The sequence below is a fragment of the Taeniopygia guttata genome, chromosome 1A (assembly GCF_048771995.1).
Source record: "Taeniopygia guttata chromosome 1A, bTaeGut7.mat, whole genome shotgun sequence".
NCBI classification, from domain to species: domain Eukaryota; kingdom Metazoa; phylum Chordata; class Aves; order Passeriformes; family Estrildidae; genus Taeniopygia; species Taeniopygia guttata.
In genome coordinates this window covers 42,358,753-42,380,752 of record NC_133025.1, presented here as the reverse complement: position 1 = coordinate 42,380,752, position 22,000 = coordinate 42,358,753, and the positions used below count along the sequence as shown (strand labels likewise).

Sequence of the window (22,000 nt, the reverse complement as noted above, 5' to 3'; positions counted from 1 at the left end):
AAGAAAGAGAAGAGCAACAGTGTTTTCACTGTACTTACTGTCCTGATTCTTCATGGAAGAAGATGCTTTTGCAACAGGTAAGACAGTGAAAAAACAAATTAAAAACAGCTGATTTAAAGATTCAAGACCTTTCACAGAAGCAATTCATGCTAAGCCTTCCTAAGAAAGAAATCTGTCATCCAAAGGTGGTCATATTACTAAAAGCCACTGTAGACTTGACTGAATTGCCAAAATAGCACATGATACCTTGAGCTATTTGGCATGTCCCACAGCACCCTAACCTCTACTATCTGCTAACAGAGCTATTGCTCTTCTACCCTTTGACCTATTGGCCAAACATCTTGGATTCTTGCCACAAGGCACGTGGCTCAAAATTCTTGATGTGCTTTCAGTGCCTCCTGCAAATTTTGGCCACTAGGATGGCCATATTGGAAAAAAAAAAATGTGCTGTGGAAGTTACATAAAGCAAAGGGAATAAATTTTCCTTAGCACATTGGAGCCTTATACATGAATCTTACATCCCTCCAGAGATGCAGGAGAGGTCTGCTGTTAATATTGGATGTTGATAGTAATAGAAGGCATATTTTATTGAAGAGTTGGGAAAAATATTAAAATATTCAGAGGAAGACGTGATGTTGTACAAATACTGATCATATAAAAGTACAGATTTAAGAAGGAATGGATAATAAAGAAAACACTATCAATTAGGAAAAGAGATAGCTAGACATGCTAATATAGTGAAACTTTTTTCTGGTGTAATAGAAGTGCATGCCCATACTAGAGTGTATGCCCATCATTTGCAACTTATGATAGAGGTTCATATCTATTAAGAAAGTGGCATTTCCTCATGGAACGAAAACACTGGAAAGAGTATATTCTATGAGCACTGCTTCATAAGTACTTAAAGAAAAGTAAAGGGGGGCGGAAGTACTTCTGAATACATACCAGATAATACCTGCCATACACGGAAATTCATTAAATGTTATAATGTATAATAAGTCACAATATAGAGATGTTACATATAGGGAAAATATTAATATATAACCCAATTTGCTTAAGCCATGATTTTGGACACTGACAAATTTATATTCATAGGTTATCAATTAATACAAAAAAATTGTTTCAGAGTACAACTGAGAGTGTTATTGCCCTATTGGTAGGAGTAGCAAGAAATTTGAGAGAAAGGGGTAAAAAACTGTCATGTGAAACTGATGCCATTTCCTTACAACAAATCTTTGTTTGACATTCCAAAAATTCAGTTCAGCAAAGTCATATATTAAAGGTGTTTGAAGTCTGAGAAACTCCCTGGGCTGAGGTCTTCAGCTGAGGACAGAAGCTGTGCTACCTCCCACAGCTGCAGAATGCCACTGCCATTGGTCAGGGTCTAATAGCACTGGCTCTGCATTCTGAGTAACTCCATCCCATTTGAGACAGTGGAAGCTAAAGGTAAGTTTTGGCACTTCTCTCTTAGTTGAATTTTTATCGCTGGAAATACTACTAGTTGTTTTATTTTATCATGCTTAATACAGATTCATGGCTTGCAAAATGTGAAGACTATTTATTTTCCCCTGGATATGTCTTAGTTCCTTCCTGTGAGAGGTGTACATAATCTTCATCAAAACATTTGATCTTACAGCTAATGCGGATGCCAATATTTCTACAGTGCATTCCAATATATTACATGAAAGGGAAATAGAGACATGCAAACCTTGCAAATTAGTGTAGATACTATAGCCACAGGTAAACATTATTTTTTTGATAGATATTTGCTGGTTTTGTCTCTATATATGCAAAAAATGATACTTATCAAGCCTTATACCTTTTAAAAATCTTTTATTTTTAGGAGTTGTGATGTGAAAACAATTTTGCATAGTGAACAATTTTTTATTTAAGAATTGTTTATTCAGAGGAAAAATTACACTATTACACCAAAATTACAGCAATATATACACCATATATTTTAGTACTACATTTTGGGTTGATAACACCCTCTATAGATGAAACACCTGAGATAAATGACATGGAAAGGAAAAACAAGACCAAAACCACTTCTGTCAAAAATAGTCAGCAGAAAACATAAAGACTGACAAAAGCCCGTTAATTCTAGCATACTTGCTTATTTCAGAGACTGATTGAGTTTCTATTTTTTACTTTATTTAATTTTCTTAAATAAAGCAGAATACTTTTAGTAATATTGGAAGCTAATACTGAAAGGTAAAATTCATCTAAGCTTTCTCAAAGAGAAGACCCAGTGACTCTAGCTTCTTCCAGCAGCAGCTGAAGTCTTTCTGAATAAAGAATATGAGAGAAAAATGAACGCCTTGTGTTACTGACCATCCCCAGAGGAATTTCATATCCTCATGCCTAAACCAACTTTATAAAGACCTCTTTTCATGAATCTAAAATTCAGCTTGCTGCCCAGTACATACATTAAAAAAAAAGTCTCATATATTTCTTGTACTTTATTATAAGTAGCTACAATTTTGAAATTAAATATAAGAGTATTTATCGTGGCATCACATAAGGAATACAATTTAATCGACTTATGCATTGCTCATCATCACTGCGCCTTTGGTGAAATTAATGTCAGCTGTAGGTAAATAAAGATGTAAGTAAAGAACACTGAACCCAGCCTTGTGTCAGGCATCTTATCTCATAACAGTGAATGCATCATTTACAAGGAAAAGGGAATACATAAACATTATTATTCAAGCCTAGCATGAATCTTCTACGATTTTACAAAATTCTGGTACTTTAAATAGGTGATAATTCAATTTTAGAGAACTTTAAATGGGTGATAATTCAGTTTTACAATTCTGTTTTCCAAAGAGAACAGGTGACTACACCACACCACAATTTCACACTACTTTATAAAAGGTGTTGATTGAATAATGGAGGAATTCAGAATACTGGCACTAGTGTCTTCAGGGTGAGGGAAGACACATATTGCTTTTTATTTTTTACATTACTTTTTATTTTGCTCCCGAGAACTTTGCAAAAGTATGGTCCAGATGTGCTACACCAAGTAAAATTATGTTCTGACAAAACAACTAACGGGTAAAAAGTGTTTTGATTATGCTTATCCAGAGATGACAGAGTTTCTAATGTCTTCTAACAGTTTGGTGGTTTTGTTTGTTTGATTCTGTTCAGTTTTTTTTATGATGGAGAAGAGATATAATATTACATTCCAAAAGATTATATAAACGAGTAATATAATAATTTACCTTTTTTCTAGTTTCTCAAAAGTTCATATCTAAATGGAATGAAAATAGGTGAAGTTAGATGAAAGGGTAAAATTTAGATGTTTATTTTTACACCAATAAAATCCCATAAGTCTTTTCTAAATTATGTGAGTATGGCCAAAGCAGTATGAAGAATTCTCAGCTCCAGGGACTCTTAATGAAGAAAACCAGATTAAAGTACTGAGTCACCATAAATAAATGTGAATTATTCATCAGAAATATTGTGGATTTTATATATATAAGTACTGTATTTGTAACACTAAATTGTCATTGATTCCTTGTCAGTACTAGAGTACCTATAGTCTGTCCATTTTCTTCTCTTTCAGAAAAGAAAACAGAATGCAGACCTTTGCAAATATTTTTCTGGGATTTTTTATCTTTGTGTCTGTTGGAGCTGCCCCTATCAGTGATGCAATAATTTATGATTCTGAGTTCTATGACATACCACTTGGAGAGCTGCCTTATCCATTTGCCTATGATGAAAACAAGCAGTCTGACCAAGTAGAGGTAATTAGAACTTAATTTATTCTGTCTTTCTGAAGTGCATAAATGCAGTAGCTACTGATCAGTTCTTCTTTGCCATGAAAATACTTATCTGACAAATCTAGTTATGTGGTTTCAATTGCCTTTGCAGTTAATTTACTTTTTCCCTAACCTATAAACACAGCCAAAATATATTCTATTTGTTTTGGGGTTTTTTGAGGTAATCATTAAGAGTAGGTGAAAGGTATCATGTTTTCCTCAGGTCTCCATGCAATTCCACAAATTCTGTTGGAAATCATCATAGTCATTTACTTGTCTGGGTGATGCACAGAGCCAGTTGAGACAGGATTTCCAGCATTTCCCATTAAATGAGGTTGTAAAATGTGTTTCCTTAGGTTTATGTTCACTACAAGTGTGTCAGGCTATAAATGCTAATGTTTTCTCTTGCTGTTAGGAAAGTGGCAGAAGGAACAAAAAAGAAAGGGTAAACATGTGAATTTAAACACAGGAAAGTAAGAAAAATTACTGGGAAAAAACTGTTGAAATTCTGATAGAGTATGAGCCCGTAAGATATGTTGCCTGTAGAAGCAAGGAACTCCACTTTGTTAACTTAAATGCTTCCTTCCTCTTTTACAATCCTTTATTTCTTTACAGTTACTAAAAGGCTATGTTAGGTTTTTTTCACCCTGCTGATTAGACATTGGCACAACTTCCCTGAAGGTAATATAAGCTCTCTGTGACTCAGGATTTTGTGTGATAGAAGTTGAGTAACAAATATAAATTTAAATAATATGGTATTTTCATTTTTATACATAATGTTTTAGTAGTTTTTCACATAACAATGCATAATTCATGAAAATACAATCCTTGGAAAGATTCGTGATTACAGCAGGAGGGACAGGAGCTATTCTTTCATCAATGTGAGGTAGAAATTGGATAACAGCTTTGAAATCAAAGGACAGAGATAATTTACATTTCATATAACAGGAGAACTGAAGAGATAAAAATAATCTTAAAGTTAGCACTAAGATCAGAACCTATAATTTATAGGAAATAAATTTTCACTCTAAGAGAAGAACTTTGCTGTAAGGAACTTACCTTGCTTTGGCGTTTCCTTACCTTTCCCTTGTGCCACTCATTCCCTTTCCTTTGAGCTCACTTTCCTGATAAAGTCACTATCAATTTTAGTTGCTGTGCTCTATTTCACATTGATTAATATACCACAGTTTCTGTCCCTCTTTGCTCTTAGAAGTGAAGTCTTTATCATTCCTACAGAAACGACTTCCCAGAAATGGGAGAAGTTATTTTGAATGTGCCTCATCACTGAGTTTTTCTCATTCAAACAACAGATCTCTTAGGAATGCAGTTAATGGTAGGTGGGATTCTCCTGTACTGTGCTCTCTCTGTGAGGTCCTATAACACCAAAACATGGGGTGTCCCTTTCCAAGTTTCTGAGTGAAGGATAGAGATAAAGCAATGGGTTAAGATGGGTGTTCTTCCTCAGCTGAAAGGAAATTCAGGATGACTGATGTTGCCCCCAACAAGAGATCCCAACACAGGTTGGTTTTTTTAGAAGGCATGGAATAAGCAAAGTCGGGGTAAACTGGTAAGCTTCTTTTCCAGTGTAAGATTATCTTCCATTACTGAGCTCTTCAGACAGTCTTTTTAAAATTCATCAGGTGAAGTTCATCCATCACAGCAGTTGAAAAGAATTTTGTTTTGCATATGGATGGACCTCCCTGTGAGAGCCTTTTTTCCATAGATGTTTAGCCAAAATCATTTTTTTGCTTACATACCTAATACCATTTACCACCCAAGAGAATCCTAAGCATTCATAGTTCCCCACATCCCAGGAGATATGAGTGGTCAGTGCTGTAGGAATCAAGCAAATTTTATAGACATGTCAGTATACTATTTGATAGGGCATGTAAGTCTTCCAAGTTATATTTTAATATAAACAAGTAATATAATAATTTTTTTATTATTACTGATATTACTGATGTCACCCAAGTTTTAAGCAGAATACATTTGATTTATTGATTGTGGTTATGATTTTACTGCTTAAAATCTTGTCATCATAATGATGTGAACAACACAAGTGGCTCTATGTGTAAAATTCAATATTTATTCAAGGTCACGGGTTAGTTTTTATTATGCATAGTTTACATGATGAGCAATACCACAGAGACCCAGACAAACAGCAGGCCTTCAACAGATCTAGCCTGTGTGCAGTAACACTTTAAAACTGGAATTTCTCTTTAGAGAGCTCTGATTCATGTCTTTAGACTTCTGAAATAGTGGAGAAAAAACTCAAATAGCATTTTCTGTTGCTGTCCTCAATTTAAGATTTGAAAATTCAGCTATATCCAAATAGAAGTAATTTTATTTAATCCATTTTTAGACGCATTGGCAAAATGCAAACTTTACCAAGATTGTGTATCCAACTGATTAGCAGAAGGTCCAGGAGACTGACCAGTTCTAGTACTTCAGATGCATTTAGTGTGCTACTCCTTTTAATTTCAATGTGAATTGAAGTAGAAATTAACCTGTGCACCTCAAGGAGTTAAACTAAAGCACCTGTGTCAGCATGTCCTTTTCCAGACTATTAGGTACTGTAATCACACATTCAGTCTGTAATCACCAAAGTGTGGAAAGACCTGAAGATAATTACAAAGGGATCATTTCCACTCATTCTGTGTGGTTAAAATTAGGCTTGGCATCCCCATACCATGCTCTAAGACAAGTATGAATCATTCTCTTAGGATATGTATTGAGGCGGGCTGATCTTAGCTGGCTACAAAGGTGACCATTAAAATGCTTTCTCACTCTCCCTTCTCAGACATACAACGGAAGAAATTAAGGTTAAAGACTTGTGTTGACATGTAGGCAGTTTAATGAAGAAAAACAAAGGCTGCATGCAGAAGCAAAGGGAAACAAAAGATTTATTCTCTACTTCCCATCAGCAGGTGAGGGCCAAACACTTCCAGGGAAGTAGGACTTGAGTGCATGTAGCTGGTGCTCCTGATGACAAACACCTTAATAAGAAAGCCCACCCCCTACCCTCACTGCCTCCTTTCTCTCAGCTCTTATTGCTGAATATCCCTTTGCTCAGCTTGGGTCACCTGTCCTGGTTCTATCCCCTCCTGAGATCTTGACCACCCCTGCCCTACTGGTGAGAGGGGAGTGTTGGAAAGACAGTCTTGGTGCTGTGCAGCACTGCTCAGCAGTCACTGAGCACTGGTGTATTATCAACATCTTTTCAGCTGAAAACACAAAGCACAGCACTGAGCAATGACATGGGGAAAGTTAATTCCATCCCAGCCTGACCCCATACACATGTCTTCCTCAAGTAACTTTTGATAAACCCGAGACAACTGTTTCAGGCTTAGTATGAGGTTTTCATCTTATTACAGTTCACTAAGAGTGACTGAGTCCAAGTTCATGATTTTGCCAATTCTCATTCTCTGGAAGTATTGACTCTTGTATGTGTGCATATACTCACACACTCCACTGGATTGAAAACATTTTTCTGAAATAATTTCTAGATAATGGCTCTTGATATTCTTCGCTTGAAGTCCATTTTTGTCATAGATTCTGGAATAATCTTATAGTTGGAAAGGTTATGTAATGTATACATGGAATACTTTTTTAATGCAAATATTTGCAGGGGCAAGTAATTGTAGCTGTGAATAACTTGTGAGAATTGTATTGAATCCTCAATCAAAGCTGTGCATTGTCACGTTTTAGGTGACATTAGAGATTATAAATTCTATGGTTTTCAAGATCCCAGGTTAGTGAGACACAGAAAATCTAGCTAATGTTTTGCATCCAAATGGAAATTATTACTGAAAAAACTTAAAGTAATATATCATTCAGAAATAAAATGTGCATAGAGACATTAAGATAGCAGTATCAACTCTTTCACAGATAATGGCTAAAAAAAAGCAGTGTAAAAGAAAAGCCTATTATCAAGGAAAGAATTCCAAGGTACTCAAGGAGAAAGCTATGGCAAAGAAATGTCACCCTAAGTGTACAGGCTTTGTGTTGGATTTATCTTCTGAAACAGACAGTAACAGTATAAACATGAGCTGATGTATCTCCCCTTTTCTTCAGAGTTCATTAGTATTTTGAATTAATATTTATATCATGATAGGGTCCAGAGGCCACAGTCAAGTGGCCAGCTGCTCTGAAAGTATATACAAAGAGAGATTTCCTTCTTTAAAATGAATAGAATCAAGCCAGACTCTCAAAGAAATTATTGTGTGAGCTTCTAACTTTTTCCCTTTTTGAAACTAAAACTTTGTTTGGAAAATGCGTGAGAAAAACAAATTGTGGAGAGAGATTGTTGTATACATCAGCTACTAATGCCAAATAAAATGGCACTGCAATTTTATGACAGTGTCTGTTAAATATAATCAGTTGATTTTTCTTTAGATAGGAAAAACTAAGTTAGAAAAATAAGAATTAAAAAATAGTAGCATCGGAAAAAATATTTTCATTGCTAAAATAGGCTATCAGTGAGGTTGAAAAGCAAAGGAGCACTTAATCAAGAATGGTTTGCCTAGCACTGAATAAGCAGAAAAGCAAGGGAGTTAAATACAGGTTGGTTTAGGTCAGTTTACACAAAAGAGGTGAGCTGTAAAATATGATCCACAAAATATTCAGACAGAAACACAGTGGAAGTCTAATATTTGATGCATTTTGATTAGCATTAGTTGATAGTTTGTTGAATTTGAATAAAATTAATAATAACAAACAAAGCTCAGAACTTGAGTTACACACACACATTTGTTCATGTCTGTGTGCATACACACAAACCGTCTCTCCTGTTGGCATAACACACATGAAGAGGACCCATGCTTGAACAACTCTTGCCATACTGCAGAGTTAGAGAGGATTACACATTCCCATCTTTGTGGTTGGTAAAGAGATTTCAAAGTGGATATGCAATGACTTTTCAGAATATCATATACATTTTGAAAAAACCCTATTAATTGGTACAAGTCATGTACAAGTCACATAGCCACATAGTTGATCAGAGAATCAAACTTATCATTTGAAGCTTTATACCCAAATAGGAATTCTTCTAGTTTTTCAGAAAGGTTTTGACTACACCTCTTGTTATTCACTTGTCTGCAGTGGCTAACAATTTTATTTCTTTTTAACATAGAACAAAAGGAGAAAATAAGTCTTCAAATGCAAATTTTGAGAATAAGTTTAAGCCACTTTTAAAAAGGAAAGCAAACCTCCCTGCCTGCGGCAAGGGGATTGGAAATAGATGATTTTCATGATCCCATCCAACCCAAACCATTCTGTGAGTCTATGAATAACTTCTACCATAATTAGATATTTTCTTGTAAGTCTTTGGTAGTTTCAAAACAGCTATGCGAGAAACCAGTTCCTTTTGATGAGTCAGTGTGTGGAACAACTGTCCCTTCAAGGTTAAAATGCCTCTTTTAAAGTTTTGAATTTTTATTTGTGTATTAAATGTATTTTTGCAGTTAAAGAAACACTGAAACAGAACACAGTTCAGATTCTCCTGTGGATTTAAACTTATCACATGTAATACATCAGCTTTGATCCTAAAAGATGTAGACATAAAATAGACACATAAAAAAGATACATAAAATAAACTCCTGAGCCTCTCCTAGTCTTTTGTTTGTCTTGCATCTTTTATTGTCAATGGTGAGATACAGATACCTGAAGAGCCCACCCTAAAATGCATTTCTGTAGCCAATGTCTGAAGCTGCTTTTCAGAAGTTTCGTCTCTTTCTGTACTGACTGTGAAGCGATGCTAATATAAACTAAATTCCCAGCTTATGGATGGCAAGTTGCAAACTGGATTTACCAGTGATAAAATTGCGTTTTATCACTAACTGATGTGTTCTGATTTCTGCATTCTTGACTTTTGTGACTTCTTGGGCTCAAAGTGCCTCTGAATTGGCCAGCCCCACTAAGAACTTTCACAGAAAATAGTCACATTGGATAAATATAGGATGGGGGAAAAAGTAGGTACTCCATGTAATCTTAGGAAAGATATCACTGTCCTTTGGCATGCTCTGGGATTAATCTGCACTGGTATTCTCTAAATCTCTTGATTGATTCCAAAGACAGAGTAGGGTAACTATTGACCACATAGATGGCCAAAGATAGGTGACATTATACCCGTTCAGTTTTCTTATGCTGTGTAATAAAAGTGTCTTAAAAGGCAGATTATTATTTGAAGACTTGTAACTATTGGCAAAGAGAAACATACCTTATTGTATTTCTCTATAATGTTCTTCCTGCTTTGTGAGTTTTCACAAAGAATATTTCTTTAAGTACCAGATGAAATACAAGTCCACTCCCTGCCTAATTCCAGGCTCCCACCTTCCTCCAAAAAACCCTATGGAAAATAATGCTATTAAGTGATATACAATAATTTGTGTTTCAATTTTTATTTTTTTTTTAGTGAAGTCCGGTTGCCAAAAATAAACAAACATCTGGAAAATGAGGGATTATTCTATACAGCAAATAGTCCAAGAAACATCTTTGTCTTGTTACAATTTCACATGATTTATCAAACTTGTAGACGATACAAAGCTGCATGGATCAGATGACAAATAATGGGAAACAGACTTTTACCTTAAGGTCACTGGTTCAAGTCCAAGTTATGTACAGCAAGAAAATAGTGCTCATGCTCTGGGTCTGGTATGTAAAACACATATATCAGTGAACTCCTACTCTGTTACAAGTATAAAAATTGCAGCATCATTAAGTTAACATCAATAACTTTTGTTTTCTTATGACACTCATAACTGCAGGAGACAGAATAGATAATGCTAACTACTTGGAAGAGCTTCCCTAAACCCCAGATATAGTGCATTTGCAAGGAAATTGCTGGGAGGCTTTTAACTGTGTATCTGCAAATCTAGGTAACATCCTACAGTAAGAAAGAGAAAACAGCATAGAAATGGAAGTACTAGAGGTTAACACCTCTGTTTTGCTACCCAACAGCTGCAGTGATTAATCAAGAACCCTCAGAAAGCATAAAGTAAATAACAAATCCCCAGATTGTAAATTCCATAGAGCATGTCCCAAATGTGCAGTCAGTGTAAATGACCCAAACCTCATAACAAGTGAAAAGAAAATTATCTTTGGTCTGAAGCCTAATTACAAAGCCTATCTTGAAAATACTCTTCTACAGATTACTTTCAATAGAACAAAAGTTGCATATAAAGGCATAAACAGATCTTAAATCTCTGGATTTAATTCTGAAGTTCAGAAGAGGGATTCTTATCTGAGTTCTACAAATCTGGTGAAGAAGTAGACAGCATGTGCAAGAACTTTAATGCAGCACTAACGTGGGTCAATAAAAGCATGGAATGTATCTCTCCCTCTAGGCTTCCTCCATTTGGAGAACAGCTGTCCCATTTCCTCTGTTCCCAAAGCCTTCTTTTGATTTGTCCCCAAGTCCATTCCTGGTTAAGCTGTCTACTGTCAGTGCTACAGATGGTAGCATTGTGTATTTATCTGCACAAAAGGACAAGGTATATCCTTACTCTTACTTACATCAAGTTACTCAGTTCAGCTGAAGGTCATCAAATGTTCATTTGATTACCTTGTATTTTGTGAGGTTATTATCTTGGTAACTGTATTGGGGCATTTTTATCCATAAACTCTAATTAGTAATAGCATCTGTGGCTTAGTAGAATATAACTAAAGAATATACAGAAAACCTAAAATGTTCTCTGTCTTCAGTGAAACAAATTGATATAAAATATTTGAACATATTGCCATTATATAGCCTAAACCAAATTATTTATATACAAAAAAATTAGATTTTAGGTAGCTATTTAGATGTTCTAAGGCAATCCAAGATCATAATGCTTAATATTGCTTGTAATTATAAATAGCTATGCTGCAAGATAATCTATTATGAGATGTGAATTGTTGTTTTCTAAAATTTTCACAGTTCATAGAATCATATAATTGTTTGTGTTGTAAGGGACCAAGATCTTCTACTTCCAACCCCCCTGCCATGAACATGGACACTTTGAACTAGCCCAGGTTGCTCAAAGCCCCATCCAACCTTGCCTTGAGCAAGGGAATCCATAAATTCTCTGGGCAACCATTTCCAATGCCTCAGCACTCTCACAGTAAATGGTTTAATAATATATAAAGGTTTCAGCCTCAAGCCATTCCCCCTTGTCCTATCACTACATGTCCTTCTAAAAAGTCTCTCTCCAGATTTCTTGTAGGTCCCCTTTAGGCATTGAAGAGATGCTATAAGGTCTTCTTTTCTCTGGGCTGAAGAACCCCAACTCTCTCAGCCTGTCTTCATCTTCTTGGCTCTCCTCTGGACTTGCTCCATGTCCTCCTTGTGCTGGAGACTCCAGTGCTGGATATAGTACTGCAGGTGAAGTCTCACAAGAACAGAGTAGAAGGGCAGAATCCATTCCTTGAGTTGCTGGTTACATATTAAATATATATACACATACAAAGAGATTCAAATAGGGATCAAATACAGCAAAGATTTGCCTGTGCTTGGAATCCAGATGTTAGGTGGTTTCATTCCTTTAACTTCTATTGTCTACATACAAAATCATTTTTTAAAAATTCTAACTATTTGGCCAGTCTGGATGCCATTACTTTTTACCTGTCTTTTACAATTAGAAATTATGAACACTACTGTGATTGATTTCAACTAGTTCTTCATGGACACAACAAAGAAAGCAGTAGCTGTGGGATGGGGTCAAAAAAGGAAATGCTTGGCCAGGTGAAAAACTTAGGATTCAATAGTTTTGTGGTGGTGTTTTGCTAGAAAGCTGAGGTGGATGAAAACTGAAACAGAATTTTGGGCTTTGGTGCCTTTGCAATTGGAATAATGATACTGTGACAAAATTCCTATATTTGGCTGTGCCTTACAAAAAGATAAGGAGTGCTAACTGCAGCACAGTGGTGCAGCACCACAGGGTTAAATGCATTACCTACATTTTTAACAGCACCTCACATGTGCAAAACCTTATAATGACACTAATTAATAGTTTTGGTTTTGAAGAATAAAGAGTGCACTTTCAAAAGGGGCTCTGGCTCAGCTGGACAATATTATTACACATGGGGAAATGGAGATGTGGTGGGAAAGTAACTTGCAAAGATTACACAACTACGTCTGGGTGATTACAGAAAACAACTCTGTCTCTTTGCTAACATGGACCCCTCTACAACAAGCCTGGCAAATCTGCAATACTCTATTTATGAGCAGTGATGTGATACAAGAATTTAATTTTTATCCTGAATTGTCATATAGGAAAATCAAAAGAATACATTTTTAGAATTAGATTTAACCTGTCAAATTTACTGCTTTGATTAGTTATGTTGAGTGAAAGACAAAAAAATTAGGCTTTCTAGTTCCATGCAAGGATCTTCCAAATTTTATAAGTGTTTTAAAACCAAGGTTTTATCCAGTATTTTTATCTATATCAGTTTTTTCATACTACATAATTCAGCTACTAATGAATGAAATTAACCAGTCTTTAACATATTAGAAAGTTGTATGTGAAGCTGGAGTTCAGGATTATTTAGTAATATTTTTAAATCATGTTAGTGTTCTAAGCAGAGCCTGAACACCTACACTAGATTTGGATTTATGATGGTACAATTTAAAATTTTATGGTAAATGACTTGCAGTTTTTTGATATTTCATAGCAAATGTTCATTTTTCACATGCAGCTTATCAATTTTTATCACAAATCTAATTTATCTTTAAATAACTTCATAAAAATAATTTTGCTACTATATATTCTCAGTAATGAAGTATATACATGTGTAGTATGTGCATGTATGTTGCATACATAAAAACCACTTAAAACACTGAGATAAAAAGTAAACAAGTATGCTGGATTTTCATAAATTACTTATATACCATCAGAATTGTTTATACCTTTTGGATAAAATGCAGCTCAAGCACTAAAACTCAGAAAAAATGTGACCTCTAGTGGGAGAATATGAGTAACTGGAAGAGGAACAGCTTCCATGGGAAGTAACCAGTAACAATTCCTTTTCATTTTCCCTAGACAAACATTGGGACAAAACTACCTTCTGTAATTCAAGAGAGTCATTCCTCTGAGCCATTGACAGAAGAAACTGAGGATGAAGCATCAACACCAAAATTAATTGATGGGTCTTCAGCACAGGGGTCAGGGGTTCTTGGACCCCAGACTCAAGATGGTTAGTAGGAAAGAGAAATGGTTTTGTGTGTAGTGTTGATTTTGAGCAAGCTCATTTTGATTTCTTTTTTACTGAAAATGAAGTACATCATTTCTGTATGTCTCTTATTGAAGAAAGATACAACATGCCTATCTCAAATCCTCCAAAGTCAGATAGGTGCCTAGCCAAAAGATTTTCATACTATTTCACTATGAAAAGAACTGTGCCAGCAAAGATTTATGACTTGAAAATTTGCTGATGGCTGGAAATACTACCAGTACTTGTTTTTCTGTCTTATATTTCAATATCATTATCAACTGCCTTTACTTATAATGATTTGTGACATGTTTTTTATAAATGTATTCCTAAAAAGTATAATTAAAATGTTGAATAATTTTTGACCAAGAAAACTATAAAAAGTGAAAAACTTAAAGAAAGGGAGTTATCTAGAACTTTTTAATGCAGATGGTTTTCAGTTCCTCTGACTATCAATACTGGAAAAACTTTATAAATCTGGCAGGAGAATTAAAATTGTGAAACATAATCCGTCTCTCCCCCCCACAATTTTTGCACTGCAATTTTTGGCATTTGTCAGAAGCTCCTCCAAATTATAGTAGGTAAAGTTCACTATAGTTATCAAATTCTGTGAGGGATCTTTGTGTTGTACAGTGATCAACATACAGTAACAGGAAAATCCTATTTTCTACTATGCCCAATACTAGAGCTGAGTGCCATAGAAGAAAAATGAAATGGGGGAAAAAAAAAAAAAACAACCCCAAACATAAAACCCAGAGTTCTTGCTTCCAAAATTGTGCATTCGGTGAAATTAATATTACATATTATTATTTTGGTAATAATACATATTAGTCTTATTTTGGTACATACTACAAGTGAGCTTGACCAGGCAAAAATATACACTGTCAAAACAAATCAAAAAATTTTACATTATATCCTGTAAATATTGTATATGATGAATTCTGTATCTGCATTTTTGATTACTGGATGCAAATCAAGTAGTGCATCAACTAAAGAAATGCTCAAGACCTTAATATATAAAATCCGATTTCTCTTTTGTCTTCCTTTTTTTAGCTACATATTTTCCTGGTAGAGGTTGCTGCTATTGGCCTAGTACTCAATAAAAGACTATAAGTCTTAGTAACACTTAGCCAAGATCATTTTTCTCATTGATAACTTTTTGAATTCTTCCCCTACCTCTGTTTTTTTTCAGTGTCCACCAGACATAGGTGAAAAATACCATTCCTCCAGGATCAAAAATAGGACAGGGTGAAACCCTTTCCCTACACTATGTTGCAATATTATGAAAAAATGTCAGCCAGCCTTAACTCAATATTCACGTAGGCCTAGATTTGTCAGAATAGTTCAAGGTGTGAATAATTTTTTCCCTGTATCAGACCTACTCTCTGCAGCCAATTCAATCTCTCCAATTTAATCTCTTTCTGTGGAGAAAGTTAGGTAAAGCATGAAAATGAAAATTTACTTATAAATAGGAAAATTGTACTCCTTGATGTCCAAGTAGAGATTACCACATAAAAATAAGAGTACTCTGGTTACTGAATTTTTAATCTTGCCTCAAAAGGCACCTCAATAACCTACAGGTAATGGGACAGATTAAGAGGGCACATCTCTCATGTAGCCACATCTGACCTGGAGAAAAAACTAATCTGTGAGAAAAACATTTTCATATTCCTGAATTCTCCTACTATTCTATAAATAAATAACAAGAGCAAACCACCCCATCTGCTACAAGGAGGAGCAAAACATGAAAAAGTATTTCTATGGGATTAAAAACTGATAAACATATATGCTGATTTATTCTCATAATACACACATAAAAGATGTATCAAAAAGTCAGTGTCACAAGTGTTATAATCCAGTTATTAAAATAGTTAGAGGGATGCCTCTGCCTGAATTGAGGTGTAAATGAGGCCATATACCAAAGTCATTAGGATGGATTTTATTTAATAGTAAATGTGAGGTGGGGGGAGAGAGAGGTAGAAAGAAATATAAAAAGGGAGAGGGAGGAAATCTCGCTTAAGGGGAAATCAACATCTGGCTGGTTGCTGTCACCAAATATTCTATTATAGTCTGAGAAACAATTTATTAGAACAAATTAATTGTTATTCTAGGCACAGGGAGAAAAATAAATTCATTTTAAAAATAATTTAATCGCTTTAGTGTTGCAATGATATATGATTTGGTGATCAAAGCAGAATGGGAAGTGAATTTTACCATAGACAAACACTGATCATTAGCTGCTTATGTAAGCATGTCATTGTAGTAATTTAGTATGATTTTTATTCATGTCCTTTCTAACAAAGTGTTTTCTGTTAAATTCCTTGATAGGTCTTCCCACTTGCCTTTTGTGTACATGTCTAGGGACCACAGTCTACTGTGATGATCGTGAGCTTCATGCTGTTCCACCATTGCCTAAGGAAACCACATATTTCTATTCACGCTATAACAGAATCAAGAAGATCAGCAGAAATGACTTTGCTAACTTAAGTATGGATAGAATTATTATTGAACTCAGCTTTAATTTTGATTATTTCTGGCTCATATCAACCAGATATATAGTGATATATTTATATAATGTTAGATTATGATAAATTTTACACATAAATGCACATTCATTTTGTTACTTTGGAGCATAAAGGTCCATACATTAGATGCAGATTCTCTGTCAAACTTCCAAATTATGATAAATTACAATGATCATTAATATTTTTGCTGATACTTGCAATCATCTTTAGAAGAGTAATAAACCCCCCCAAATAGTCAATTAAATTTTGGTGTTTTTTAAATTGGAAAAATGTTTGAGTGTATTTTATAAAGAAGTTAATATATCAAATTTCTTTCATATAGGAAAGGGTTGAAATAAAGAAATGTGGAACAAGGTAGTAGAAAATACATTTATTTCCCTTTAAGTGTCATTTTTCTGAACACTAATAATTTATAAGTTTCCCAAAATGCACAGAAATCTTAAAACTCAACTTTGCAGTCTTTCACTGAAAGATGTACAAAAAATGACACAGGCAGGGTTTTTTTAAATTTCAGGAAATGCATTCTTATAAGTTTGTTGTATCTTATTTCTCTGCCAGACCATTTAAAGAGGATTGATTTGACTGCAAACGTCATATCAGATATCCACAAGGATGCCTTCTGGAGATTGCCTCAACTTCAGGAGTTGGTGCTCCGTGACAACAGGATAAGGCAACTCCCTGAGTTACCATCTACTTTAACATTCATTGATGTTAGTAAGAACAGGCTTGGTCGCAGAGGGATACCAAATGAGGCATTTAAAGTAAGTTTAGGTGTGATGGGAAAATATTTTCTTCCTCTCTCCAGATGATGTGATTAGAAGTGTAGCCTATTCTCATGAGAGAGATGCTCCAGTCCCCCAGTCATCTTTGTAGCCACCTGCTTAAGGAGCTCCATGTCTCTGTCTTGTCCTGAGGAGCCCAGAACTGGACACAGCACTCCAGATGTGCCTCACCAGGGCTGAGCAGAGGGGCAGAATCACCTCCCTTGACCTTCTGGCAATTCTTTTCCTAATGTAATCCAGGACTCCATTGGCCGTCTTGGCCACAAGGGCACTGGTGGCTCATGGACAACTTGTTGTCCACCAGGACCCCCGGGTCCTTCTCTGCAGAGCCGCTCTACAGCAGATCGGCCTCCAGTCTGTACTTCTGGTTACTTTTTACCAGGTGCAGGACCCTGCATTTGCCTTTATGGAATTTCAGATGGTTCTTTTCAGCCCATGTCTCCAGCCTGTTGGGGTCATTCTGGAGGGCTGCACAGCCCTCTGGGGTATCAGCCACTCCTCCCAGCTTTGTGTCATTAGTGAACTTGCTGAGAAGGCATCTGTCCCTCCACCCAAGTCACTGATGAACATGTTAAACAATACTGGCCCAGCACTGAACCTTGAGGGACAGCATCAGTGGCAGACCTCCCACTAGACTGCACCATTGGTTATTATGTCCTTCTGGGATCTGCCACTCTGTCAGTTCTCAACCCATTTCACTCTCCACTCTTCCAGTCCACACTTCCTGAATTTGCTAAGAGTATACTATGAGAGAAAGCCTTGCTGAAGTCAGGGTAGAAAATATTCAGTGTTTTCTCCTCATCCATTCTGGTAGTTGCTTCCTTTTAGAAGGCAATCAGGTTGGTCAAGCATGATTTACCTTTAGTGAATCCATTCTGGCTACTCCTGGTTACCTTCTTATCATCCCTGGGGCTCAAGATGGCCTCTGGAATGAGGCACTCCATCACCTTTCTAGGGATGGAGGTGAAGCTGACTGAATGGTAGTTCCCTACATCCACCTTGCCCTTTTTGTAGATAGGAGTGACACTGGCTTACCTCCAGTCCTCAGCCACTTCTCCTGATCTCTGTGACTTTCAAAGACCACGGTGAGCAGCCTAGCTATGGTGTCTGCCAGATTTCTAAGCACTCATTCCTCCAACAAGTCTAGGGAGAAAATTATTTACCTTCTGTAATGGAATGAGAAATGTATTTTTAACTCAGGAATTTTTTATACAGTTATAATTTACTTCAACATAATACACTTCTGCAAAATTGAGTAGCCTTGTCACAAAAGAAAGGAAACAATGTAATCATTAAAATTACATCTTTAATAATTCTGTAGCTATTTGAAAAACATTTTCCCCTTCATTTTAATATGAACACCTAACCCTTATCAGCAAAATTCTTAACCTATGCAAATCAGAGTTCATGACTGTCTTTGAATTTGTCTTTTCACCATATCATTCTGAAATGAAATGTTTTGCAATCCAGTGATGCTCATTGCAGTGATAGATTTCAAACTTACTGGCCAGAGATTTTCAAATATATCTGTCATTTCCCCCTGTTTTCTTCCATTTTCCTCTAGAATCTAGACGGACTACAGCATCTTTATATCACTGACAATAACCTGGATCACATTCCATTGCCTCTCCCTGAAAGCCTCCAAGCTCTTCATCTTCAGGTAGGCTTCATACATCATGAAATGGCTTTTTATATCACACTCAAAGAGTATACACAACTCAGAAGGGCAAATATTTGTCTTGTAGTGTTTCTTCTGTTTATCCAAAAAGTGTTCTTTTGACTAACAAGCTATGGGAAACATAAAATTACCTAGTGATTGAAGTATTTTAGAGAAGTAAAATTTAGCTCAGCTAAGCATTAATTTTCAGAATTTGTAATAGAGTATTTTTCAAAAATCAAATTCTAAAATTACTATGATCTAATAATTTGTTTCTGAATCCTTCCTTAACCTTTTCCAGCTCTGCTTATTTCCCTTTATCTCCTCTTGTGCCGGTTTACAGTTTTATCAGATGTTTTTACTTATTGCATCATACAGAAAAAACCTTTCAGTAAGCAATGTAATGTACCTCACATCATTTAACCTCGATCTTTCAGTAAGTAAATTTATTGAAACTCTCTGCCTGCCAGCTGACTTCCTTTTCACCTGTTTGTGTCTGTAAATTAAATATTCAGTGCTATGTGCTGCAGAAAAAAGTTAGTAAATAGGACTTTTTCCACACCAATTTTTCAATAGTAAAGGAATGGAGAAGGGGACAATTTTCAGACAGCCCTCATTTTAGGTAATGATCTTTTTAGTCCCAGCTTTCTGATAATGCTGTATTCCAGCAATTCATGGTTGATAATGGTTCGCTTCAAGAATGGAAGCTCAGTGAATATAAGGCATGTAAGAGAAACGTATATCAAAGGAATAAAACCAAAAGCATTCAATTTTGCCAGTATATATACAGGTGTGAGTTAAACTAATGAGAGGGCTGGGAGGAAAGAAATTGCCACCGATCAAATTACAGTGTCGTACCTTTGCAGGTTGAGGCATATTAAGATGTCAGGATGATTATTATGTTTCTATGATTTTTGGACTGGCCTATTGTGGATCAAATTTGTCTTAATATGGCTTTTCACTATAATCTGGAAATGAAAATGCTCTATACTTCTACCAGGCTCCTCCTTCAAAGCCTGTCTCTTCTACATAGTTTGAGTTACTTAGTTTTGAAGCTTTACATTGGCCAAGAAATGTTCCCCTGCCTGGAAGATTTCACTGTTGATGACTTATCACCACAATCTGGGCCCTTGAGCTCAAACAAGTATCTTTCTAGACACTGAAAATATGTCCATAAATGGTGTTCCAGAGTAAAAAATTACTTTCAGGTAACTATTCTGATAGATTCTTTTTTGTTTGCTTGTTTTCTTTTAGAACAACAACATTCAAGAGATGCATGAAGATACTTTCTGCAAAATGAGAGATTTTACTTATGTGCGTAGGGCTCTTGAAGACATCAGACTGGATGGTAATCCCATCAACCTGAGCAAAACACCTTACGCATACATGTGTCTACCCCGTTTGCCAGTTGGTAACCTCATCTAAGCAACATTAACCGAGATTAATTTTTACAAACTTCATTTATTTGGGAAATATTTCTGTTAATATTGGAATTGATTACGGAGATACTGAGAAGATTATGAAATGCTAAATGACAAATCCATTATCTACCCAACCGCAAATTATTTAGTAATACCAAGAAAAATACTTTACTACAAAAGCAATGCAAATGCAAAATTTTTGCTGAATTGTTCAGATCTAATGTATGAATTCTAAATTTAAATAATTTTTACATATTAAAGTCTAAATATTACATGGTAAATAAAGAAATAAAAATAAGATTGTGTACAAAATTGATTATTTATTGGGTTTTATTTTAATTAGATATCATTCTCTCAGAGATACATCAATTTTTCTACTTATTTCATTAAAGATTCCTTCATTTTTGAAAAGTACAAATAACATCCAAAAAAGATTTTTTTTTCTTTAGAAAACAGAATCTTTCCTTCAGATTACCCTCCCATAATCTATCTATATTTTTGCAGCAATAATTTATCTTTGTAATGCTGATGAGACCCAAAGCTGTTGTCTATATCTTTGATAGATTTGCCTGACAGATTATGTGGCAATAAAAATCTCACATAATATAGCCTATTTGAGAAATACTAGATTTTATTCTGCATAGCAAATGGGTAAAAAATCCCTTTGTCATATTTACATAGACAAAATTTTGCAGTTCAATACACTAAGGACCAGGATTCCGAGACCAAAGTCACACATCACCTAGTGCAGCTCAATTTCCAATTACTTGATTCACACACAAAAAAAATGTCTGCTTTACTGTTTAACAGGCTTTCCAGGTAAATATTAGAAAATTTCTCTCTTGGGATTAAGTCTTCTCCTTCAGACGAGGAGATTTAATACCTTTTTCTAGAGAGGAGGCCCCCAGGAAATATCCATTAGATATAACATAGGTACCTGTTCATTCAGTTCTATGGTGACAAGCAGCAAATAACCCCTGCACACCTTCAGTGATAAAGGTTTGATGAAAGACTTTGGCAAAAAAAAAAATCCCTTTAAACATAACAGATCAACCTAAACCATCTGGTATTTGTTCAATATCTAAGTTCCCTTTCAATCTTGCTGAACATATATGCTCGTTTAAAATGTAAATTATAAATTTATGTTGGGCCAGACAATGGAAACTGTTCACAGAGACCTCACTCTTCACCCTCACTGCCAGTTTCTAGAAGTGAACACACACTGAACATCAGACAAAGTTTGCATGGTTTGAGCTGGGAGGAAGGAGGTGCAGAGAGGTAAGGACAGGATATGGAGTCATATGATGAAGCAAGACAGGAAGTCAACAGTGTTGAGACCAGAGACAGATCATTTTTGTTTTCTTCTATCTTGCTGAAAGGCAGATAAGCAAAATTTCAGAAGTCTTAGACCCTAGCTGCATTTAGCTTTATTTTCAATAAATTATAGTCTTTCCTTTCCATCCACATGCCACCTCTCATGCCATCATAAACTCATGTTCCCAGCAGAGCACATGTGCTCTGGGAAAGATAAAAATTCAAAGGTTGAGGGGAAGGTGAGGGGGAGAGCACTAAAGCCCCTTCCACAGCTGCTGCAGCAGGTTGAATCAGCCCCTGAGCTATTGTACAGAGGTCAAGCTCCACGCCATGGTGACGGATTTGCTGCCCA

General features: G+C 35.6%; 1 protein-coding gene across 1 annotated transcript; it reads left to right on the top strand.

Moving 5' to 3' along the window:
* The first annotated feature begins 3,572 nt into the window (after positions 1-3,572).
* On the top strand, positions 3,573-20,477 carry EPYC (epiphycan). The gene is made up of 6 exons (XM_030261130.4): positions 3,573-3,749; positions 13,781-13,934; positions 16,278-16,436; positions 17,033-17,235; positions 18,821-18,916; positions 20,168-20,477. Exons 1-6 carry the CDS (start codon positions 3,582-3,584, stop codon positions 20,336-20,338), a joined length of 951 nt encoding a protein of 316 aa, XP_030116990.1. The 5' UTR covers positions 3,573-3,581; the 3' UTR covers positions 20,339-20,477.
* Positions 20,478-22,000: the final 1,523 nt, after the last annotated feature.

Excerpts from the sequence above, each read along its gene's own strand:
- EPYC (XM_030261130.4), top strand. The coding sequence starts at position 3,582 with ATGCAGACCTTTGCAAATATTTTTCTGGGATTTTTTATCTTTGTGTCT. Across the intron at positions 13,935-16,277 it reads TGGACCCCAGACTCAAGATG|GTCTTCCCACTTGCCTTTTG; the intron begins GTTAGTAGGAAA and ends ATTCCTTGATAG. Across the intron at positions 16,437-17,032 it reads AAATGACTTTGCTAACTTAA|ACCATTTAAAGAGGATTGAT; the intron begins GTATGGATAGAA and ends TTTCTCTGCCAG.